The 20292-nt window shown below is 35.8% G+C and overlaps 1 protein-coding gene across 4 annotated transcripts in view; it reads left to right on the top strand.

The window, feature by feature from the left end:
* Positions 1-20292, top strand: part of PolA1 (DNA polymerase alpha catalytic subunit) — a 561406-nt gene that overhangs the window by 112710 nt on the left and 428404 nt on the right. For all 4 annotated transcript variants that reach the window (XM_090402430.1, XM_090402431.1, XM_090402428.1 and 1 more), the window contains exon 6: positions 9057-9196. In XM_090402430.1, coding sequence (XP_090258556.1) covers positions 9057-9196 — 140 coding nt within the window. The remainder of the gene's footprint in view (positions 1-9056; positions 9197-20292) is intronic.

Genomic DNA, 20292 nt, shown 5'->3' with positions numbered 1-20292 from the left:
TTTTTTTTTTTAATTATAAGATTATCTAAATGTATTGTTATTTGACATTTAGTATTGTAATTACTGTATTTGCCGGCTTATAAGACACACTTTTTTTCTTTGAAAATAGGTCTGAAAAATAGGTTGCATCTTATATGGTGATACTCAGTTTTTTATTACTTTCGTTTCTGGAAATTTTCTTTGTTTTGAGTTACGCAATTTCTTTCTTGCTTCCTTGCGGTGTGTGAGAGCATTCCAGTTACGTAGAGTTCAGTGGATGCACATGCGCTGTCATCGACAATCACAGCTGTGTTCTTGACTTTAAATTTCTTGGCAAATTATGGCTGAAAAATGTCAGCATTGCTACAATATTGCATACATGCTATGTGTGATTGCGTATGCTAAAGAACATGGAAATGGCTGCAGAGAGGCATTTCGAGACACCCCCCAACTGGAAAAATGATAAGAACTTGGCGGAATCAGGAAGAGCATCTAAAAAATTTTTTATTCCTAAAAAATGTGTACAAAAAAGGGGGTACGTCTTATAGGCCAGTGCGTCTTATTTCGCCGGCAAATACGGTATATGCTTAGTATTATTGGAGCAGCCATGTTATTCTGTACCAATGTCCAACCTATATTTAAAGACAGTTGCGCAGTAAAATAACATTCAAGGCGTTGATGGAAAAGCATAAAAAACTAGTAAATGCAAATTGAAAAGAACATAAAATCGTTGTAAACAATCTAATAACTAAGGTTACACATTTGCGTGACAGAGACTGAAAGGTCTTATTGTTCTTATTCATGATCGCGCATGCGTGTTTGTTGTAAATGCGTAATGTGATTACTGGCTAGCTGTAGTTCAGATGGATTTAGAGAGAGGATCAGGTTTTTCCACCAACTGTTCAGAATAGTACCCTGATTTCTGTTGAGGTTTCCACCCGTTATTAACACTATTGTGGCTTCCTTGAATAAACGATGTCTGTAGTCATCATCCAAATATGGCATGGAGCTGTTTTGCCACTCTATTAGATGTACAGAAATGATGTGCTAAGCCGGAAGAAATACTTCTGTTGTGGTTTACATCATCAACATATTCTTTTTGTCTGATCTCTAAACTCCGTGAAGTTTGTCCGATGTAGGCATGACCACAGGAGTAAGGAATGTAATATACTCCTGGATATTTGTAGAATGGCACCTTATCTTTTGGGAATCCTAAAACTTGTCTGATGCTGGTGGTTGGTTTGAAGACCATTCTGATGCAGGCTCTTAGTGGTCTTCAAACCAACCACCAGCATCAGATCATCCAACTTTGCTTTCTCTTTTCTGCTTCTTCCTCATCATCAGATTCCTAATATGTACCCTCAGGGAGTGTACAGGATATTATGATAGTACTACAAAAAAGTTACATCATTACCAATCTCTAATTGACAATTTTCCACCAAATTAATTTGTTATAGGGGGTGCTTAAGGGTCAAAGCTGTATAACTGAGAGGAGACCTCCACATAGCCTTTAAAGGAATGCGGAGAACCGACCAGGGCTTCTGACCTAATGTCCAATCCTCACCTTCTCGTGGTGCACCCTGTTGGGTATCTACTTTGATACTGAACGAACGAGGATGGGCTGGCAATTTGGGATTTAGCCGACCAAATTGTATTCTTATTGGTTAAACCAAAATAAAAAATGATGGTACAATATGACAAAATTTCATGCCGGCTGGGGCGTCGCCCGGTTAAACAAGGCCCCCGTTGTTTTCGCCAGGGAACCAGGGCGAACAGCGAAAAGTCAGCTACTGGAACAAATCTGAAAACAAACCCCAACTCAACATCACCAGAGTTAAAGATCGGTACTATCAACGTAAGAAGCCTGAATGGCAAAGAAATGGAGCTAGCTGAGGAATTAGATAAGTACCAGATCGACATAATAGGGGTGACTGAAACAAAAAAGACCAAAACTGGTGAGATCTTTCTGAGCAATAAATACAAAATGTTATATTCAGGCAATGACAATCAAGGAAAAGAAGGAGTACCCATAGTATTCAACACAAAATACGAGGCTAATCTTCTTGAATGGCAGTCAGTCTCAAGTAGAGTAATGTGGGCAAATATGAGAATGGAGAACTGGACAATGAGACTTATTTGTGCCTATGGTCCCACAGAAGGTTCTACTAAGGTAGAAGTGGAGGAATTTTTTGAGGCTTTAGAAAAAGCAACTGACACAATGAAAAAGGAAAAGTTGGTCCTTGTTGGGGATCTAAATAGTAGAGTAGGAAATGATTGTGAGACATACAAAAATATTTTGGGAAAATTTGGAGAAAAGAGCAAAGCTAATAATAATGGCAAATATCTGTTGGATTTCTGCTCAGGACATGGACTGGTTATTACTAACACCATGTTCCAACATAAAAATGTGCACAAATTCACATGGAGAGAAGAGGCTAGGAATAAGAAAAGTCTCATTGACTATGTTATTGTTGATAGTGATGTTTTCTCCCTGGTGCAGGACACCAGAGTGTACAGAGGATTTGAAATTGGAAGTGATCACTATTTAGTCTTGAGCAGGATAAAATTGAATTTCATATTGAAAAGAATAACATGTAAGAAAGTTTTAAAGCGAATAAAAGTTGAGCAGCTCTCAGATGTGAACTGTAGACTAAAATACAGAAATATTATTGAAAAGAAAATGAAAGAGTTTGAGAACAGGAATCAAACCTTGGAGATTCAGTGGCAAACTCTGAAGGAAACATTGATTGATTCTGCCAGAGAGGCATGTGGTGAGTGTGCAAGGATAAAAAAATCAGAACTCCCTGGTGGACACAGGAAGTTAAAGAGGCAGTGAAGGAAAAGAAGAAAGCATATCAAAAGTTCCTGGCAAATAAGTCAGCTTTTACTCTTACAGAATACAGAGACAAATGTAAGAAAGCTAAACAGTGTGTAAAACTGGCTAAACAAAAGTCATGGGAGGACTTTGGCAAGAATATAGAAAATAAATATCAAGAAGGTGGCAAAATATTCTGGAGGTTGTTGAAGAAGCTTAGGAATGGAGGAAAGAGTGCTGTAAAAGGAATTAGAGATGATAAAGGTGAAATGAAAACAGGAGAAAAAGATATCCTTGAAGTATGGAGTAATTACTTTGAAAAACTGCTAAATGAAACAAGCAGTGATGACAGCACAGTGATAAAAAACACTGACCAGGCATGCAGTCAGGAATACATATCCATACTTGAAGTAGAAAAAGCCATCAAAGGCTTGAAATGTGGAAAGGCAGCAGGAGTAGATGATATTCGACCAGAAATGCTGAAGTATGGTGGTATAAGAGTCTTACAGTGGCTGCACTGCATAGTTCAGAAAGCCTGGACTGAGGGACGAATTCCCAATGATTGGAGTAGAGCTCTCATAGTACCCATATATAAAAAGGGAAATAAAACTGAATGTGAGAATTACAGAGGTATTTCCCTACTGAGTGTTCCTGGCAAGATCTATGCAAGTATACTTGAGAAACGGTTGAGAAGAATTGTGGAAGAAAAGCTTGGTGAAGAACAAGCTGGATTCAGGCCAAATAGAGGCTGTCAGGATCAGATCTTCACTTTACGACAAATAGTCGAGAAAGCATGGGAATATAACAAAGATCTGTATTTAAGTTTTGTCGATTTGGAAAAGGCATATGACAAGGTGCCAAGAGAGAAGCTATTCAATACGCTGCAGTTGTATGGTGTCAATGGGGCGTTATATCAAGCAATACTTAGTCTTTATTTGAGTTGTGAATCAGCAGTTAGAATTGAAGGAAGTACAGGAAGATGGTTTAATGTTAAATCTGGTGTGAGACAAGGATGTACATTATTCCCTCTGTTATTCATTATCTATATGGATCACATTATGAAGGAATGTGGTATTAAACCTGACATCAAAATTGGAGATGTTAATGTCAGCTCTTTGCTTTATGCGGATGATGTTATACTTCTAAATAAATCCGCTACAAGTCTGCAAGATTCTCTGACTAAATTGAATAGCTGTTGTAATAGATATGGTATGAAGGTCAGCAATAAAAAGACAAAGACAATGAAAATAGGCAGAATCATTGAAAATGTCAACTGTGTTGTGAATGGAGAACCTGTGGAACAAGTAAAACATTTCAGCTACTTAGGCACAATTTTTACTGAAGATGGTAAACTAAATATAGAAATAGACAACAGAATCAGCAAAGCTGGTATGGTGGGAAGTCAACTGAATAAATTCATATGGAATAAGAAAGAAATTAGTCGGAACACTAAATTAGCTGTATACAAGACTGTGTTCAAACCAATTTTAACTTATGGATCTGAGAGCTGGGTCAGAAGTAAAACACTTGACCAAAGACTAGAGACCGCAGATATGAGAGTCCTGAGAAAGATTAGAGGCGTGAACAGATGGCATCAATGGCAATATCATATTAAAAATGAGGATATTAGGAAAGAACTTGACATTGTCAGCATCCAGGAATGCGTTAGCAGAGCTAATCTCAGATGGTATGGTCACTTAAATAGAATGGGAGAGGAAAGATTAGCAAAATAAGTGTTCTCTGCCAGGTTGGCAGGAAAACGACCCAGAGGAAGACCAAGATATAGGTGGATTGATACGGTACAAAGTGCCTTAGACGATAGATATATAAGATCTGATGATGTTGGAGTCTTGACAAGTAACAGACTGATTTGGAGGAAAATTGTAGATAGGAAGTTAGTAATGATGTAATTTTTTCATGTAGTACTGTCATATCCTGTACACCCCTTGAGGGTACATGGCAGGAATTTGATGATGATGATGATGATTAATTTGTTATCTCTCAAGACTCCAACATTATCTGATCTTATATTTCTATCTTCTAAGGCAGTGTTTCCCAAACTTCTGGATGTCAGGGCCCTCTTTGCAAAAATTAAAATATTTCACTATCCCCCTCGAAAAAAAAATCATAATAGAGAGATATATTATAATATTTATTGTATTTATATTCAATGCAAAACATACACAGTGAATATTGCAAAAATCAAATGCATATATTACATTTTTTGCCTGTTACCGTTTGGTTCTGAAGACGATGCGGGCTATTCTTGTAAAATATGAAATACTGTGCTTTTTTTTTTTTGAGTCTATTTCTGCTTCTGATTGTACGCGGGATTATTTTTTATTAGCCATTTATCCATCTTAGGGTTAAATTTTTTAACGTAGAATAGATCAAATAATATCCACTTACCGATACTGGCACACCACAGACTGATAACATGAAATTAGTGAATATTACCTGAATAAGGGAATCCCCTGACCAGGAACATTTTTCTCTTTTGTGACTTTTCTCCCTTTACAGTAATGAAGCCTAACACGAAACAGACAGCAAAGGCAGGTTATTAAAACGTGCATATGATTGGTGTGCTATTAACAAAAAATCATGCAACCGAAAGATAAAAGCATAGCCGACAGTTGAGTTGAAATGCTAACTCTCTGAACTCTCTTCAAATGAATTCCATATGTGAAACTGCCATTACATTCATTTTATATATATATTACTTAGTTTTAACACGATGGGTTGAATTTTATTGCTGCCTTGGGAAATTGAACTCACACACATCTAATTAATAACAATAGTTTTTAGTTAGATACTGTGTTTGTACATGCAACATATGGTTTTCTTTCAGTCTATACAGCATAGTTTCTGTATGAGAGGACATGTGATTCATTAATTAGTGTGTTTTTATCCCAGTTGTCTCTAATTGCACTATTTGTTGAGAAATATATTACACAGACTCCTCATACCTTATTCACTGGCATAATAAAAGTACTTGTTTTTATTGCCTCTGCAGTATAGTGGCTGTTAAGGAGTGCATGTTGTTTACCACTGCAAGTGAGTTACTATCTCCCCACATGAACTTGTTTAAGCTTTTTTTTTTCATGTGTGAAGTATATGCGTAACTTTTATTGGTAAGAGAAAACTAGCTCGGATGACAGTGATAATATAAAACGAGTTTTGATATGTATATAAAGTCAATATCAACAGTCCCTGATTACGAATGCGTGATGAAAGGGACAGGAAGATTTGGAGCTTCCCTGGAGAACATTCGAAGTAAATACAATTAACCACTGCTTTGAAATGAAACACATGAATTAAGCAATATTTACTAATATTCATTAAGCGCCGAAATACGCAGGAAGCATAGTTTGTGAACCAACACCAATGTGTGAATTTTTCCATTAAAATGTAAAAAATAACAAAAAAGAAATAATAAATAATAAAAGTTAAATACGTTTCTTTTAAAATAAAAAAAATCTACTTAGTCTTAAAACATTCTAAATTTGTTTTCATTATTTCACAGCCTCCCCCTCAACAAAACCTACAGCCCCCCAAGGGGGGCTGCGGCCCACAGTTTGGGAAGCGCTGTTCTAAGGCACTATTTACTGTATCAATCAACCTAAATCTTGGTCTTCCTTTGGGTCTTTTTTTCCTGGCAACCTGGCAGAGAACACTTGTTATGCTCATCTTTCCTCTCCTATTCTGTTCAAGTGACATCACCTGAGATTAGCTCTGCTAACACATTCCTGAATGCTTGTTATCATTCAGGAATGTTTGTGATTGAAGTCATCTGTTCATTACCTTAATCTTTCCCAGAACACTCATATATGTGGTCCTCCAGTCTTTGATCAAGAGTCTTATTTCTAACCCAGCTCTCAGATCCATAAGTTAAAATTGGTTTAAACACTGTCTTCTATATAGCTAATTTAGTTTTGACAAATTTCTCTCTTATTTCATACAGATTTATTCAGCTGACCTCCTACCATACCAGCTTCACTGATTTTGTTGTCTGTTTCTTCTATATTAAATTTACCATCTTCAATAAAAAAGTGTGCCTTAATAGCTGAAATTTTTACTTGTTCTATGCAGTTGATATTTTCAGTGTTTCTGCCTATTTTCATTGTCTTTGTCTTGTTATTGCTGATTTTCATGCCAAATTTATTACAACAGTTATTCAATTTAGTCAGGGCATCTTGCAGACTTGTACTGGATTTATTTAAAAGTGTAACATCATCTGCATAAAGGAGCCGAGATTAACATCACCAGTTTTGATATCAGGTTTGTGATCCATATAGATAATGAATAACAGTGGAGATAATGACACATACCTGATTTAATATCAAACCATCTTTCTCTACCTTCTTCATTTCTAACTGCTGACTATGTATTGCTCGATATAATGTCCAATTTTCACCATATAACTGTAGCGTTTTGAAGAGCTTTCCTCTTGGCGCCATGTCATATCTATGAAAGATCCTTGTTATATTCCTAAGCCAAGATTTCTCAACTGTCTTAAAGTAAAAATCTGATCCTGATAAACTCTATTTGGCCTGAATCCAGCTTCCACCATTTTTCCTACCATTTCTCAAATATATTCCATAAATCTTACCAGAACACTCATTAGAAAAATATAAATCTCTAGAGAAATACTTCTGTAATTCTTACACTCAGTTTTATTTCTCTTTTTTACAGTTGGGTACTATGAGGTCTTTTCTGGAATTTGACCCTCTTACCAGGTCTACTAAATCAGTGCTTCCCAAACTTATGGATGCCAAGGCCCCCTTTCAAAAAAATTATCATGATATAGACATATTTTATTATAATATTTATATTTGAGATTTTTATTTGATCATAAAAAAAATCATAATATAGACATATTTTATTATAATATTTATATTCGAGATTTTGTGTTTGTAATCTTTTTTTGTGTTTCTTTCTTATCAATACCTTTGAAATGAAACTTATGTGAATAAGCATATATTTACTGATATTCATTAATCTCCGAAATACGCAAGAAGCAAAATTTTTGAACCAACACCAGTGTGTGATTTTTTCCATTAAAATATAAAAAAGAACAAAAAGAAATAATAAAAATTAAATACGTTTCTTTTAAGATTAAAAAAAATCTACTGTCTTAAAACATTTCAAATTTGTTTTCATTATTTCACAGCCCCCAAGGGGACCACGGCCGACAGTTTGGGAAGCGCTGTTCTAAATTATGCAGTGCAACCACTGTAAAACTTTTATACTTCCATATTTGAGTGTTTCTGGTTGAATATCATCTACTGATTGCATTCCTGTTGAGTGTTTTCTACTACAGTGCTTATACTGCATGTTTCATTTGATATAATAATACCAATTATTATATCACATGGACGGTACAGGTACACCCTTCATAGTGCATTCAGTAATGCAGCTATTTTTTCTGCTTCAGTCATCTTGCAATTTGCTTTTATTTATTTAAAGTTTTATTTTTATTTAAAGTTTATTTTTCATTCTTTATTTTACTCACTATTTAAGGAAAGACCCCTTTGGAAACAGAGGAAATTAGCCTAATCATGTAATTTTATCATAATCTGACTTGGTCTTTCTTCTTACTTTTGCTTTACTGTTCATGAGCTTGCTGATCATATTGTTTCTCATTCCCTCCACAACATATTTTTTCAACAACAATGATGTTGCTCATCTGATTAACTTTCATCCGATTTATCTTTCTGACTGGGTGTGCTGTGTGATGTTACTTCTCTTGAACACCTCTTGATAATTTCCTATTCACTGTTATTTAGGTAATTGTGATATGACACAATTATCTTATGTTTCATCATCAAAAAAGCATCTACTTAAGCAATTCATGGTCTTCATACCAACATAATGTTCCTTCTCAGTTTCTTATTCTGTGGCACTGCTATAACTCATTTTTTAAGTTTACCATAATTATCCAATCTATAATTATCAGCAAATAATTAGAGGTCAGCTATTTAAATGTTATGCACAAAGAATTCGTATGCATGGTAAAATTAAGATATTGGTAATAGCAGTCAATTTAACAAATCTTGCAACAAACTTTGGATATCTCAGAATTTAAATTTCATTACAGTTTAGTCTAAAACTATGCATAAAGGAAATTTCAATTGTAAAATTTAATTTAGTAAGATTGAACATTTTTAAACCTAAACTTTGAGTACTGTAGTGACCAAAGTAGTGTGTATGTTGTCAACCATCCTTAAAAGTTTTTTTTTTCTTTATACATCTTTGTTTATAGAAAGATAACAAAGGAGGTGATGATGATGATGATGCTCTTTTAAATGATATCATTCAAGAGGTCCACAGAAATACTGTTCTAACTTTGACTCCAGCAGTTCCAAAGAAAAAAATGAAATGTTGTCCAAGTCCATCAACAAGGTAGTTTTCAAAAAGATTTATTATAACAGTTTATTTCATATCAGATTTAAGATTGAAAATTAAATACTGTTCAGTTTTATTATTAATTTTCACTCTTATTTAAGTAATTATTAATAAATTTAAGTAATTAAATTTATTCATTTAGTAATTATGAATTAAATTTAAGTAATTATGAATTAAAGATAACATGACAGTGTTATCTTTTATCATCAAAATAAGCTTCTACATCCACTTCACCAATTCATAATTCTAATACCATCATAATTAATGTTACTAGTCTGTGCTGGTTATTTCTGACAGAATCTCAGTGGTTCATCAATTGCTATTGTACCTCAACTTCCTACATGCTGTACACAATTTCTTCGATCAGTGGCCATACATCTGCATTCATCAGATCTGACATCCTATGTTTGAGAATGCCGTGTAACTAGACGGGGTGCTTAAGGGTCAAAGCTGTATAATTGAGAGGAGACCTCCACATAGCCTTTAAAGGAATGCAGAGAACCGACCACGGCTTCTGACCTAATGTCCAATTCTCACCTTCACGTGGTGCACCCTGTTGGGTATCTACTTTGATACTGAACGAACGAGGATGGGCTGGCAATTTGGGATTTAGCCGACCAAATTGTATTCTTATTGGTTAAACCAAAATAAAAAATGATGGTACAACATGACAAAATTTCATGCTGGATGGGGCGTCGCCCGGTTAAACAAGGCCCCCGTTGTTTTCGCCAGGGAACCAGGGCGAACAGCGAAAAGTAAGCTACTGGAACAAATCTGAAAACAAACCCCAACTCAACATCACCAGAGTTAAAGATCGGTACTATCAACGTAAAAAGCCTGAATGGGAAAGAAATGGAGCTAGCTGAGGAATTAGATAAGTACCAGATCGACATAATAGGCGTGACTGAAACAAAAAAGACCAAAACTGGTGAGAACTTGATGAGCAATAAATACATCATCATCAATCATCATCATCAAATTCCTGCCATGTACCCTCAAGGGGTGTACAGGATATGACAGTACTACATGAAAAAATTACATGATTACTAACTTCCTATCTACAATTTTCCTCCAAATCAGTCTGTTACTTGTCAAGACTCCAACATTATCAGATCTTATATTTCTATCGTCTAAGGCACTTTGTACCGTATCAATCCACCTATATCTTGGTCTTCCTCTGGGTCGTTTTCCTGACAACCTGGCAGAGAACACTTGTTTTGCTAATCTTTCCTCTCCCATTCTATTTAAGTGACCATACCATCTGAGATTAGCTCTGCTAACGCATTCCTGGATGCTGACAATGTCAAGTTCTTTCCTAATATCCTCATTTTTAATATGATATAGCCATTGATGCCATCTGTTCATGCCTCTAATCTTTCTCAGGACTCTCATATCTGCGGTCTCTAGTCTTTGGTCAAGTGTTTTACTTCTGACACAGCTCTCAGATCCATAGGTTAAAACTGGTTTGAACACTGTCTTGTATACAGCTAATTTAGTGTTCCGACTAATTTCTCGCTTATTCCATATGAATTTATTCAATTGACTTCCCACCGTACCAGCTTTGCTGATTCTGTTGTCTATTTCTATATTTAATTTACCATCTTCAGTAAAAATCGTGCCTAAGTAGCTGAAATGTTTTACTTGTTCCACAGGGTCTCCATTCACAACACAGTTGACATTTTCAATGATTCTGCCTATTTTCATTGTCTTTGTCTTTTTATTGCTGACCTTCATACCATATCTATTACAACAGCTATTCAATTTAGTCAGAGAATCTTGCAGACTTGTAGCGGATTTATTTAGAAGTATAACATCATCCGCATAAAGCAAAGAGCTGACATTAACTTTTCCAGTTTTGATATCAGGTTTAATACCATTTTCCTTCATAATTTGATCCATATAGATAATGAATAACAGAGGGGATAATGTACATCCTTGTCTCACACCAGATTTAACATTAAACCATGTTCCTGTACTTCCTTCGATTCTAACTGCTGACTTACAACTCAATTAAAGACTAAGTATTGCTTGATATAATGCTCCATTGACACCATATAACTGTAGCATATTGAATAGCTTCTCTCTTTGCACCTTGTCATATGCCTTTTCCAAATTGACAAAACTTAAATTCAGATCTTTGTTATATTCCCATGCTTTCTCGACTATTTGTCGTAAAGTGAAGATCTGATCCTGACAGCCTCTATTTGGCCTGAATCCAGCTTGTTCTTCACCAAGCTTTTCTTCCACAATTCTTCTCAACCGTTTCTCAAGTATACTTGCATAGATCTTGCCGGGAATACTCAGTAGGGAAATACCTCTGTAATTCTCACATTCAGTTTTATTTCCCTTTTTATATATGGGTACTATGAAAGCTCTACTCCAATCATCCTTAATTCGTCCCTCTGTCCAGTCTTTATGAACTATGCAGTGCAGCCACTGTAAGGCTTTCATACCACCATACTTCAGCATTTCTGGTCGAATATCATCTACTCCTGCTGCCTTTCCACATTTCAAGCCTTTGATGGCTTTTTCTACTTCAAGTATGGATATGTATTCCTGACTGCATGCCTGGTCAGTGTTTTTTATCACTGTGCTGTCATCACTGCTTGTTTCATTTAGCAGTTTTTCAAAGTATTTACTCCATACTTCAAGGATATCTTTTTCTCCCATTTTCATGTCATCTTTATCATCTCTAACTCCTTTTACAGCACTCTTTCCTAAATTCCTAAGCTTCTTCAACAACCTCCAGAATATTTTCCCACATTCTTGATATTTATTTTCTATATTCTTGCCAAAGTCCTCCTATGACTTTTGTTTAGCTAGTTTTACACAGTGTTTAGCATTCTTGCATTTGTCTCTATATTCTCTAAGAGCACAAGCTGACTTATTTGACAGGAACTTTTGGTATGCTTTCTTCTTTTCCTTCACTGCCTCTTTAACTTCCTGTGTCCACCAGAGAGTTCTGATTTTTTTATCCTTACAGACAACCTCACCACATGCCTCTCTGGCAGAATGAATCAATGTTTTCTTCAGAGTTTGCCACTGAATCTCCAAGGTTTGATTCCTGTTCTCAAACTCTTTCATATTTTCTTCAATAATCTTTGTGTATTTTAGTCTACAGCTCACATCTGAGAGCTGCTCAACTTTTATTCGCTTTAAAACTTTCTTACATGTTATTCTTTTCAATATGAAATTCAATTTTATCCTGCTCAAGACTAAATAGTGATCACTTCCAATTTCAAATCCTCTGTACACTCTGGTGTCCTGCACCAGGGAGAAAACATCACTATCAACAATGACATAGCTAATAAGACTTTTCTGATTCCTAGCCTCTTCTCTCCATGTGAATTTGTGCACATTTTTATGTTGGAACATGGTGTTAGTAATAACCAGTCCATGTCCTGAGCAGAAATCCAACAGATATTTGCCATTATTATTAGCTTTGCTCTTTTCTCCAAATTTTCCCAAAATATTTTTGTATGTCTCACAGTCATTTCCTACTCTGCTATTTAGATCCCCAACAAGGACCAACTTTTCCTTTTTCATTGTGTCAGTTGCTTTTTCTAAAGCTTCAAAAAAATTTCTCCACTTCTAATTTAGTAGAACCTTCTGTGGGACCATAGGCACAAATAAGTCTCATTGTCCAGTTCCCCATTCTCATATTTGCTCACATGACTCTACTTGAGACTTACTGTCATTCAAGAAGATTAGCCTCGTATTTTGTGTTGAATACTATGGCTACTCCTTCTTTTCCTTGATTGTCATTCCCTGAATATAACATTTTGTATTTATTGCTCAGAAAGATCTCACCAGTTTTGGTCTTTTTTGTTTCAATCACCCCTATTATGTCGATCTGATACTTATCTAATTCCTCGGCTAGCTCCATTTCTTTGCCATTCAGGCTTCTTACGTTGATAGTACCGATCTTTAACTCTGGTGATGTTGAGTTAGGGTTTGTTTTCAGATTTGTTTGTTCCAGTAGCTGACTTTTCACTGTTCGCCCTGGTTCCCTGGCGAAAACAACGGGGGCCTTGTTTAACCGGCAAAGCCCCAGCCGGCATGAAATTTTGTCATGTTGTACCATCATTTTTTATTTTGGTTTAACCAATAAGAATACAATTTGGTTGGCTAAACCCCAAATTGCCAGCCCATCCTCGTTCGTTTATATATAGAGGAGACCTCCGCATTCCCTTAAAGGCTATGTGGAGGTCTCCTCTCAGTTGTACAGCTTACCCTTAAGCACCCAAGCAATAAATACAAAATGTTATATTCAGGCAATGACAATCAAGGAAAAGAAGAAGTAGCCATAGTATTCAACACAAAATATGAGGCTAATCTTCTTGAATGGCAGTCAGTCTCAAGTAGAGTACCGTGGGCAAATATGAGAATGGGGAACTGGACAATGAGACTTATTTGTGCCTATGGTCCCACAGAAGGTTCTACTAAGGTAGAAGTGGAGGAATTTTTTGACGCTTTAGAAAACGCAGCTGACACAATGAAAAAGGAAAAGTTGGTCCTTGTTGGGGATCTAAATAGCAGAGTAGGAAATGATTGTGAGACATACAAAAATATTTTGGGAAAATTTGGAGAAAAGAGCAAAGCTAATAATAATGGCAAATATCTGTTGGATTTCTGCTCAGGACATGGACTGGTTATTACTAACACCATGTTCCAACATAAAAATGTGCACAAATTCACATGGAGAGAAGAGGCTAGGAATAAGAAAAGTCTCATTGATTATGTTATTGCTGATAGTGATGTTTTCTCCCTAGTGCAGGACACCAGAGTGTACAGAGGATTTGAAATTGGAAGTGATCACTATTTAGTCTTGAGCAGGATAAAATTGAATTTCATATTGAAAAGAATAACATGTAAGAAAGTTTTAAAGTGAATAAAAGTTGAGCAGCTTTCAGATGTGAACTGTAGACTAAAATACAGAAAGATTATTGAAAAGAAAATGAAAGAGTTTGAGAACAGGAATCAAACCTTGGAGATTCAGTCGCAAACTCTGAAGAAAACATTGATTGATTCTGCCAGAGAGGCATATGGTGAGGTTGTGTGTAAGGATAAAAAAATCAGAACTCCCTGGTTGACACAGGAAGTTAAAGAGGCAGTGAAGGAAAAGAAGAAAGCATATCAAAAGTTCCTGGCAATTAAGTCAGCTTTTACTCTTACAGAATACAGAGGCAAATGTAAGAAAGCTAAACAGTGTGTAAAACTAGCTAAACAAAAGTCATTGGAGGACTTTGGCAAGAATATTGAAAATAAATATCAAGAAGGTGGCAAAATATTCTGGAGGTTGTTGAAGAAGCTTAGGAATGGAGAAAAGAGTGCTGTAAATGGAGTTAGAGATGATAAAGGTGACATGAAAACAGGAGAAAAAGATATCCTTGAAGTATGGAGTAATTACTTTGAAAAACTGCTAAATGAAACAAGCACTGACGATAGCACAGTGATAAAAAAAACACTGACCAGGCATGCAGTCAGGAATACATATCCATACTTGAAGTAGAAAAAGCCATCAAAGGCTTGAAATGTGGAAAGGCAGCAGGAGTAGATGATATTCGACCAGAAATGCTGAAGTATGGTGGTATAAAAGTCTTACAGTGGCCGCACTGCATAGTTCAGAAAGCCTGGACTGAGGGACGAATTCCCGATGATTGGAGTAGCGCTCTAATAGTACCCATATATAAAAAGGGAAATAAAACTGAATGTGAGAATTACAGAGGTATTTCCCTGCTGAGTGTTCCTGGCAAGATCTATGCAAGTATACTTGAGAAACGGTTGAGAAGAATTGTGGAAGAAAAACTTGGTGAAGAACAAGCTGGATTCAGGCTAGATAGAGGCTGTCAGGTTCAGATCTTCACTTTACGACAAATAGTCGAGAAAGCATGGGAATATAACAAAGATCTGTATTTAAGTTCTGTCGATTTGGAAAAGGCATATGACAAGGTGCCAAGAGAGAAGCTATTCAATACGCTGCAGTTATATGGTGTCAGTGGGGCATTATATCAAGCAATACTTAGTCTTTATTTGAGTTGTAAGTCAGCAGTTCGAATTGAAGGAAGTACAAGAAGATGGTTTAATGTTAAATCTGGTGTGAGACAAGGATGTACATTATCCCCTCTGTTATTCATTATCTATATGGATCACATTATGAAGGAAAGTGGTATTAAACCTGATATCAAAATTGGAGATGTTAATGTCAGCTTTTTGCTTCATGCGGATGATGTTATACTTCTAAATAAATCCGCTACAAGTCTGCAAGATTCTCTGACTAAATTGAATAGCTGTTGTAATAGATATAGTATGAAGGTCAGCAATAAAAAGACAAAGACAATGAAAATAGGCAGAATCATTGAAAATGTCAACTGTGTTGTGAATGGAGAACCTGTGGAACAAGTAAAACATTTCAGTTACTTAGGCACGATTTTTACTGAAGATGGTAAATTAAATATAGAAATAGACAACAGAATCAGTAAAGCTGGTACGGTGGGAAGTCAATTGAATAAATTCATATGGAATAAGAGAGAAATTAGTTGGAACACTAAATTAGCTGTATACAAGACAGTGTTCAAACCAGTTTTAACTTATGGATCTGAGAGCTGGGTCAGAAGTAAAACACTTGACCAAAGACTAGAGACCGTAGATATGAGAGTCCTGAGAAAGATTAGAGGCGTGAACAGATGGCATCAATGGCAATATCATATTAAAAATGAGGATATTAGGAAAGAACTTGACATTGTCAGCATCCAGGAATGCGTTAGCAGAGCTAATCTCAGGTGGTATGGTCACTTAAATAGAATGGGAGAGGAAAGATTAGCAAAACAAGTGTTCTCTGCCAGGTTGTCAGGAAAACGACTCAGAGGAAGACCAAGATATAGGTGGATTGATACGGTACAAAGTGCCTTAGAGGATAGAAATATAAGATCTGATAATGTTGGAGTCTTGACAAGTAACAGACTGATTTGGAGGAAAATTGTAGATAGGAAGTTAGTAATGATGTAAATTTTTCATGTAGTACTGTCATATCCTGTACACCCCTTGAGGGTACATGGCAGGAATTTGATGATGATGAGTAACTAGACAGTTGCATTTCACGTGAAGTTGAATGTTCACAACTTGCCCTGGCTTCCTTTTTCTAATTTCATTGAACAAGTTGTTCAGATGAAACTGAAAAACAAATACAAATTTGTTCCCCCCCAATTGTTTTTTTTTGGGGGGGGGGGGATTTGATGATAGTCAAGAATCCATTCTTCTATTATAGATTGTATTGTTATTTTATTGGGCAATTTATCTTGGTGGGGAATGAGAAATCTGAAGAACCATATTAATTAATTGAAGCATTCCTTAATAAATTACTTGATGTTCCTCATAATCTTTCTGCTTATGATAGGCTCTACCAATCGACCAACCTATGCCGGCATAGGTTGGTCGATTGGTAGAGCCTCTGCTACTAATGGCTCAGTTAAGTAAGTTTGAGCGCGGTTAGTAGTTAGAAGGGGACCAATCGTTCGATGCTGTTGGCACACTCTCCCTCGATGAGTCTTTGGACTCCCTGGAGGTGTATAATGATAATAATAATAATAATGAAAGAAAATGCAGGACAGTGATGCACTACAAAGAATCAGGGTTAGGGAACTGTATCAAATTCAGTTTTTCATCCCTGAAAATTGCACCAGAAATTTTTTTTGTTTTTTTGGGAGTGGGTAATAATAAAAACTTATCCGAATTTAAAATGGTAAAAAATATCAGTTTAAATTGAAATAGAGAAATAAGCCTATGATTATAATAAGAAAAAACTATATCGTCCCCCAGGTAAGATTAGTTACTGATTCTCATGGGATCCTGTTTCAAACCATCAAAGAACAGAATGTAATGCTGCATTTCGAGCATTACATTCAGGACATATCCCCAGACAATGTTTGTACTAGGTGATTAGCTGCAGACTATACTGCAGCTAATCACTTAGCACAACTACTGCCACAGCAGTGCTCTGTTTGGTTTTTAAACCTGGGATGTCATCATCTGAAGTTTGCTACTCGAACCAACTTTGGTGAAATGATGCGAATGAGTTTACTTAAACAAGCAGCAAAGAAAGTTAAAGGTATAATATCTGTCTTATACAAGAGGCATATCTGGTTGAATTTTAATAAACATATTTAATAGTACAGCTATTTTATTTTGATTGAGAATGCAAAAGCAGTTTATAATAGATAACAAGTAATATATAATGGGACTTGATGGTATATCACTGCATGTCTTGAGGGAATGTTCAAGGAGTTAACAATAGCTTTAATGTATTAAAACTAAGAACTTTTATTGTTAAAAGACATAAGATTTAACGATTAAAAATACAAAGAGCCAACAAGTTTCACTAGCCACTGTCTAGCATTTTTAAGGCTGTACTGATGTGAAAACAAATGCATCAAGTTACACGAAAACATACACTTTAGTAACTGCTAGGCCGTTACATTTGATAATTCGTGTTTGATGACGTGCATGCGTTCGAATGCTTCAGTCAGAATCCGGTACATGACCACGTGTTGTGTAGTTTTTCGCATATTGTAGTTCTGCTAAGCTGAGAGAATTGATGAGATATCCTTCTAACATTTTTAACAAATTGGTTTTTAAAAACAACCTCCAACAACGTGGAATGGAGTCCCAATATGTGTCCACAGCTGTCATTCCATATATTAATTCAGTATCCACAAAATTGGCGAGAATGTTAAAAGCTCATAACATCTGAGTAGTTTTTAAACCAACTACCATGATCAGACAAGTCTTAAGATCACCCAAAGATGAGGTACCTTTCTTCAAATTTCCTGGAGTATATGAAATTCCATGCACGTGTTGGCCTTTCTTAAGACAGAAGGAACATGTAGGGGATGTCAATCACAATAGAATCATCACATCTGGTTTAGCTCATCATTTCCCAACATCAAATCATGTTATAGATTGGTAAAACAGTTCTATGCCTTACATCGAGAATGACTACAGACACAGAACTTTCAAAGAAGCAGCAGTGGTGCTACGCACAGGCAATAATTTAAATAGAAATCAAGTTGCTATTCTTAAAGACATATGAAAATTTCTCATCAATTCTCTCAGCTTAACAGAACTACAATATGCGAAAAACTACACAACACGTGGTCATGTACCAGATTCTGACTGAAGCATTTGAACGCATGCACGCCATCAAACACGAATTATCAAATGTAATGGCCTGGCAGTTACTAAAGTGTATGTTTTCATGTAACTTGATGCATTTGTTTTCATACTAGACTAGTACAGCCTTGAAAATGCTAGAGTGGCTAGTGAAACTTGTTGGCTCTTTGTATTTTTAATCATTAAATCTTATGGTCTATTAACAATAAAAGTTCTCAGTTTTAATACATTAGACCAAATATACATTTAGCTTTAATGTATATTTTGGACATGAATCAGATTAGCCCAGCTTCCAAAGGAATGGAAAGATGGCAAAATTGTTCCACCTCATAAAGGAGGTGATAAGACTAAGGCTTTGAATTATAAGCCAATCTGCTTGTTGGAGTTGTAGTCAAGGTGTTGAAGAAGCTAGTGAGGACAAGTATTCTGAACTGGGTTGACAGCAGCAGAATTCTCTTTAATGGATAGCATGGGTTTTCTAAAGGAAGATCAAGTTTTAGCAGTCTGCTTTTAGATTTTGCAAAGGTTTTTGATAGATTGCAACATGACAAACTGGTAGTTAGTCATGTTGCAATCTATCAAAAACCTTTACAGCCTGACACAGATGAGATTAAATAATAGATTAATGCACTGGATTGGAGATCGGCTGTCTAATAGGTATCAACAGGTTGTGTATGGGGGAGTGATATCCCGGAAGAGGAGTCACTAGTGGCATGCCCCAAGGGTCTGTTTTGGGACTATTATTGTTTAATTTGTATGTAAATAACATTGGAAAGGGCTTAAATGGTGATATACAGTTGTTTGCAAATGAAAATTTGAGGACAGTTATAAGAAGTGAGCAGATGTAGCTTTGCAAGATGACCTGAACAGACTGTCTGAATGGGAAAGTGTGTGTGGGAATGTCAGTTTATTGTTGCAAAGTGTAAGGTTTTAAAATTTGGGAAGCAAAGATGGGATGCATAGTATAGGACTGGTGGGGATATTTTGAAGGGGATGAAAGGGTGATGAGATTTTGGAGAGGATCCAGAAACGATTGACAAAGTTGGTTTCTGGAATGTGGAATATTGAGGACAGATTGGAAGAATGCAAATTACCGAGCGTAGTGGATAGAAGGAAGAGGGGAGACATGATCAAGACATAAACTGGTAAGTAGTAATTACCAGATGATTAGTGTGGAGGTAATTTTTCATGGAATGTCTGGAGATGGGGGGGAGAATGAGCGGCCATCCCTGAAAGGTGTATAAGGCGGGAGTGAGGAGTAGATTTTTTGCATGAAGAGTGGTGGGTGATTGGAATGCATTGCCTGAGAATGTGGTGAGTGCAGGAACAGAGAATGCATTTAAGTCGAGATACAATGAGCTGTGCATGTGAGAGTGGGACCTTCCACAATGATTCTCTTGACTCCATGGAACTCTGTTGATAATAATAAATTTCGGAAATCTGAAAAAACTGAAACTCGAAACTAATGTGTAAACTTGAAATCAATAAAAAAAAAAAATTAAAACAAACACCTGAATTAGAAAACAATGTAAAACTGAAATCGATATTTCTAAAATCCTTGAACTAGAATTATTATTATTATTATTACCATTTATTATTTTTTTTTTTTTTCAGTTTCCCATCCTTGCAAAGATTTGAAGCAACAGAGGCTGACTGATGAAATGCTGGCCAAAAACGAAATGGGCTGGCTTTGATATTTCTGAAAGGAGAAAAAAAATTAATTCTTCTTTTAATATGTAAATTAAAGATGCCAAGAAATTACTTGTCTGCTTGTATTTGAAATGTGCCTGTTATAAGACTGTGTTTAGTAAATGAGAATGCAGTCTGCCAATAGTGAAACTTTGTCTTTTAAATTTTCAAAGTAGCACTGATGATATTTTATACTACAAAATAGCAAGATAAAAAATAATATTGTTTTGGCATAT

This window comes from Typopeltis vanoorti, chromosome 13 (genome assembly GCF_054136105.1).
Source record: "Typopeltis vanoorti isolate ZY-2024b chromosome 13, IOZ_Tvanoo_1.0, whole genome shotgun sequence".
NCBI lineage: Eukaryota > Metazoa > Arthropoda > Arachnida > Uropygi > Thelyphonidae > Typopeltis > Typopeltis vanoorti.
The sequence above is the reverse complement of the archived record's forward strand: the minus strand, read 5'-3'. Positions and strand labels throughout refer to the sequence as shown.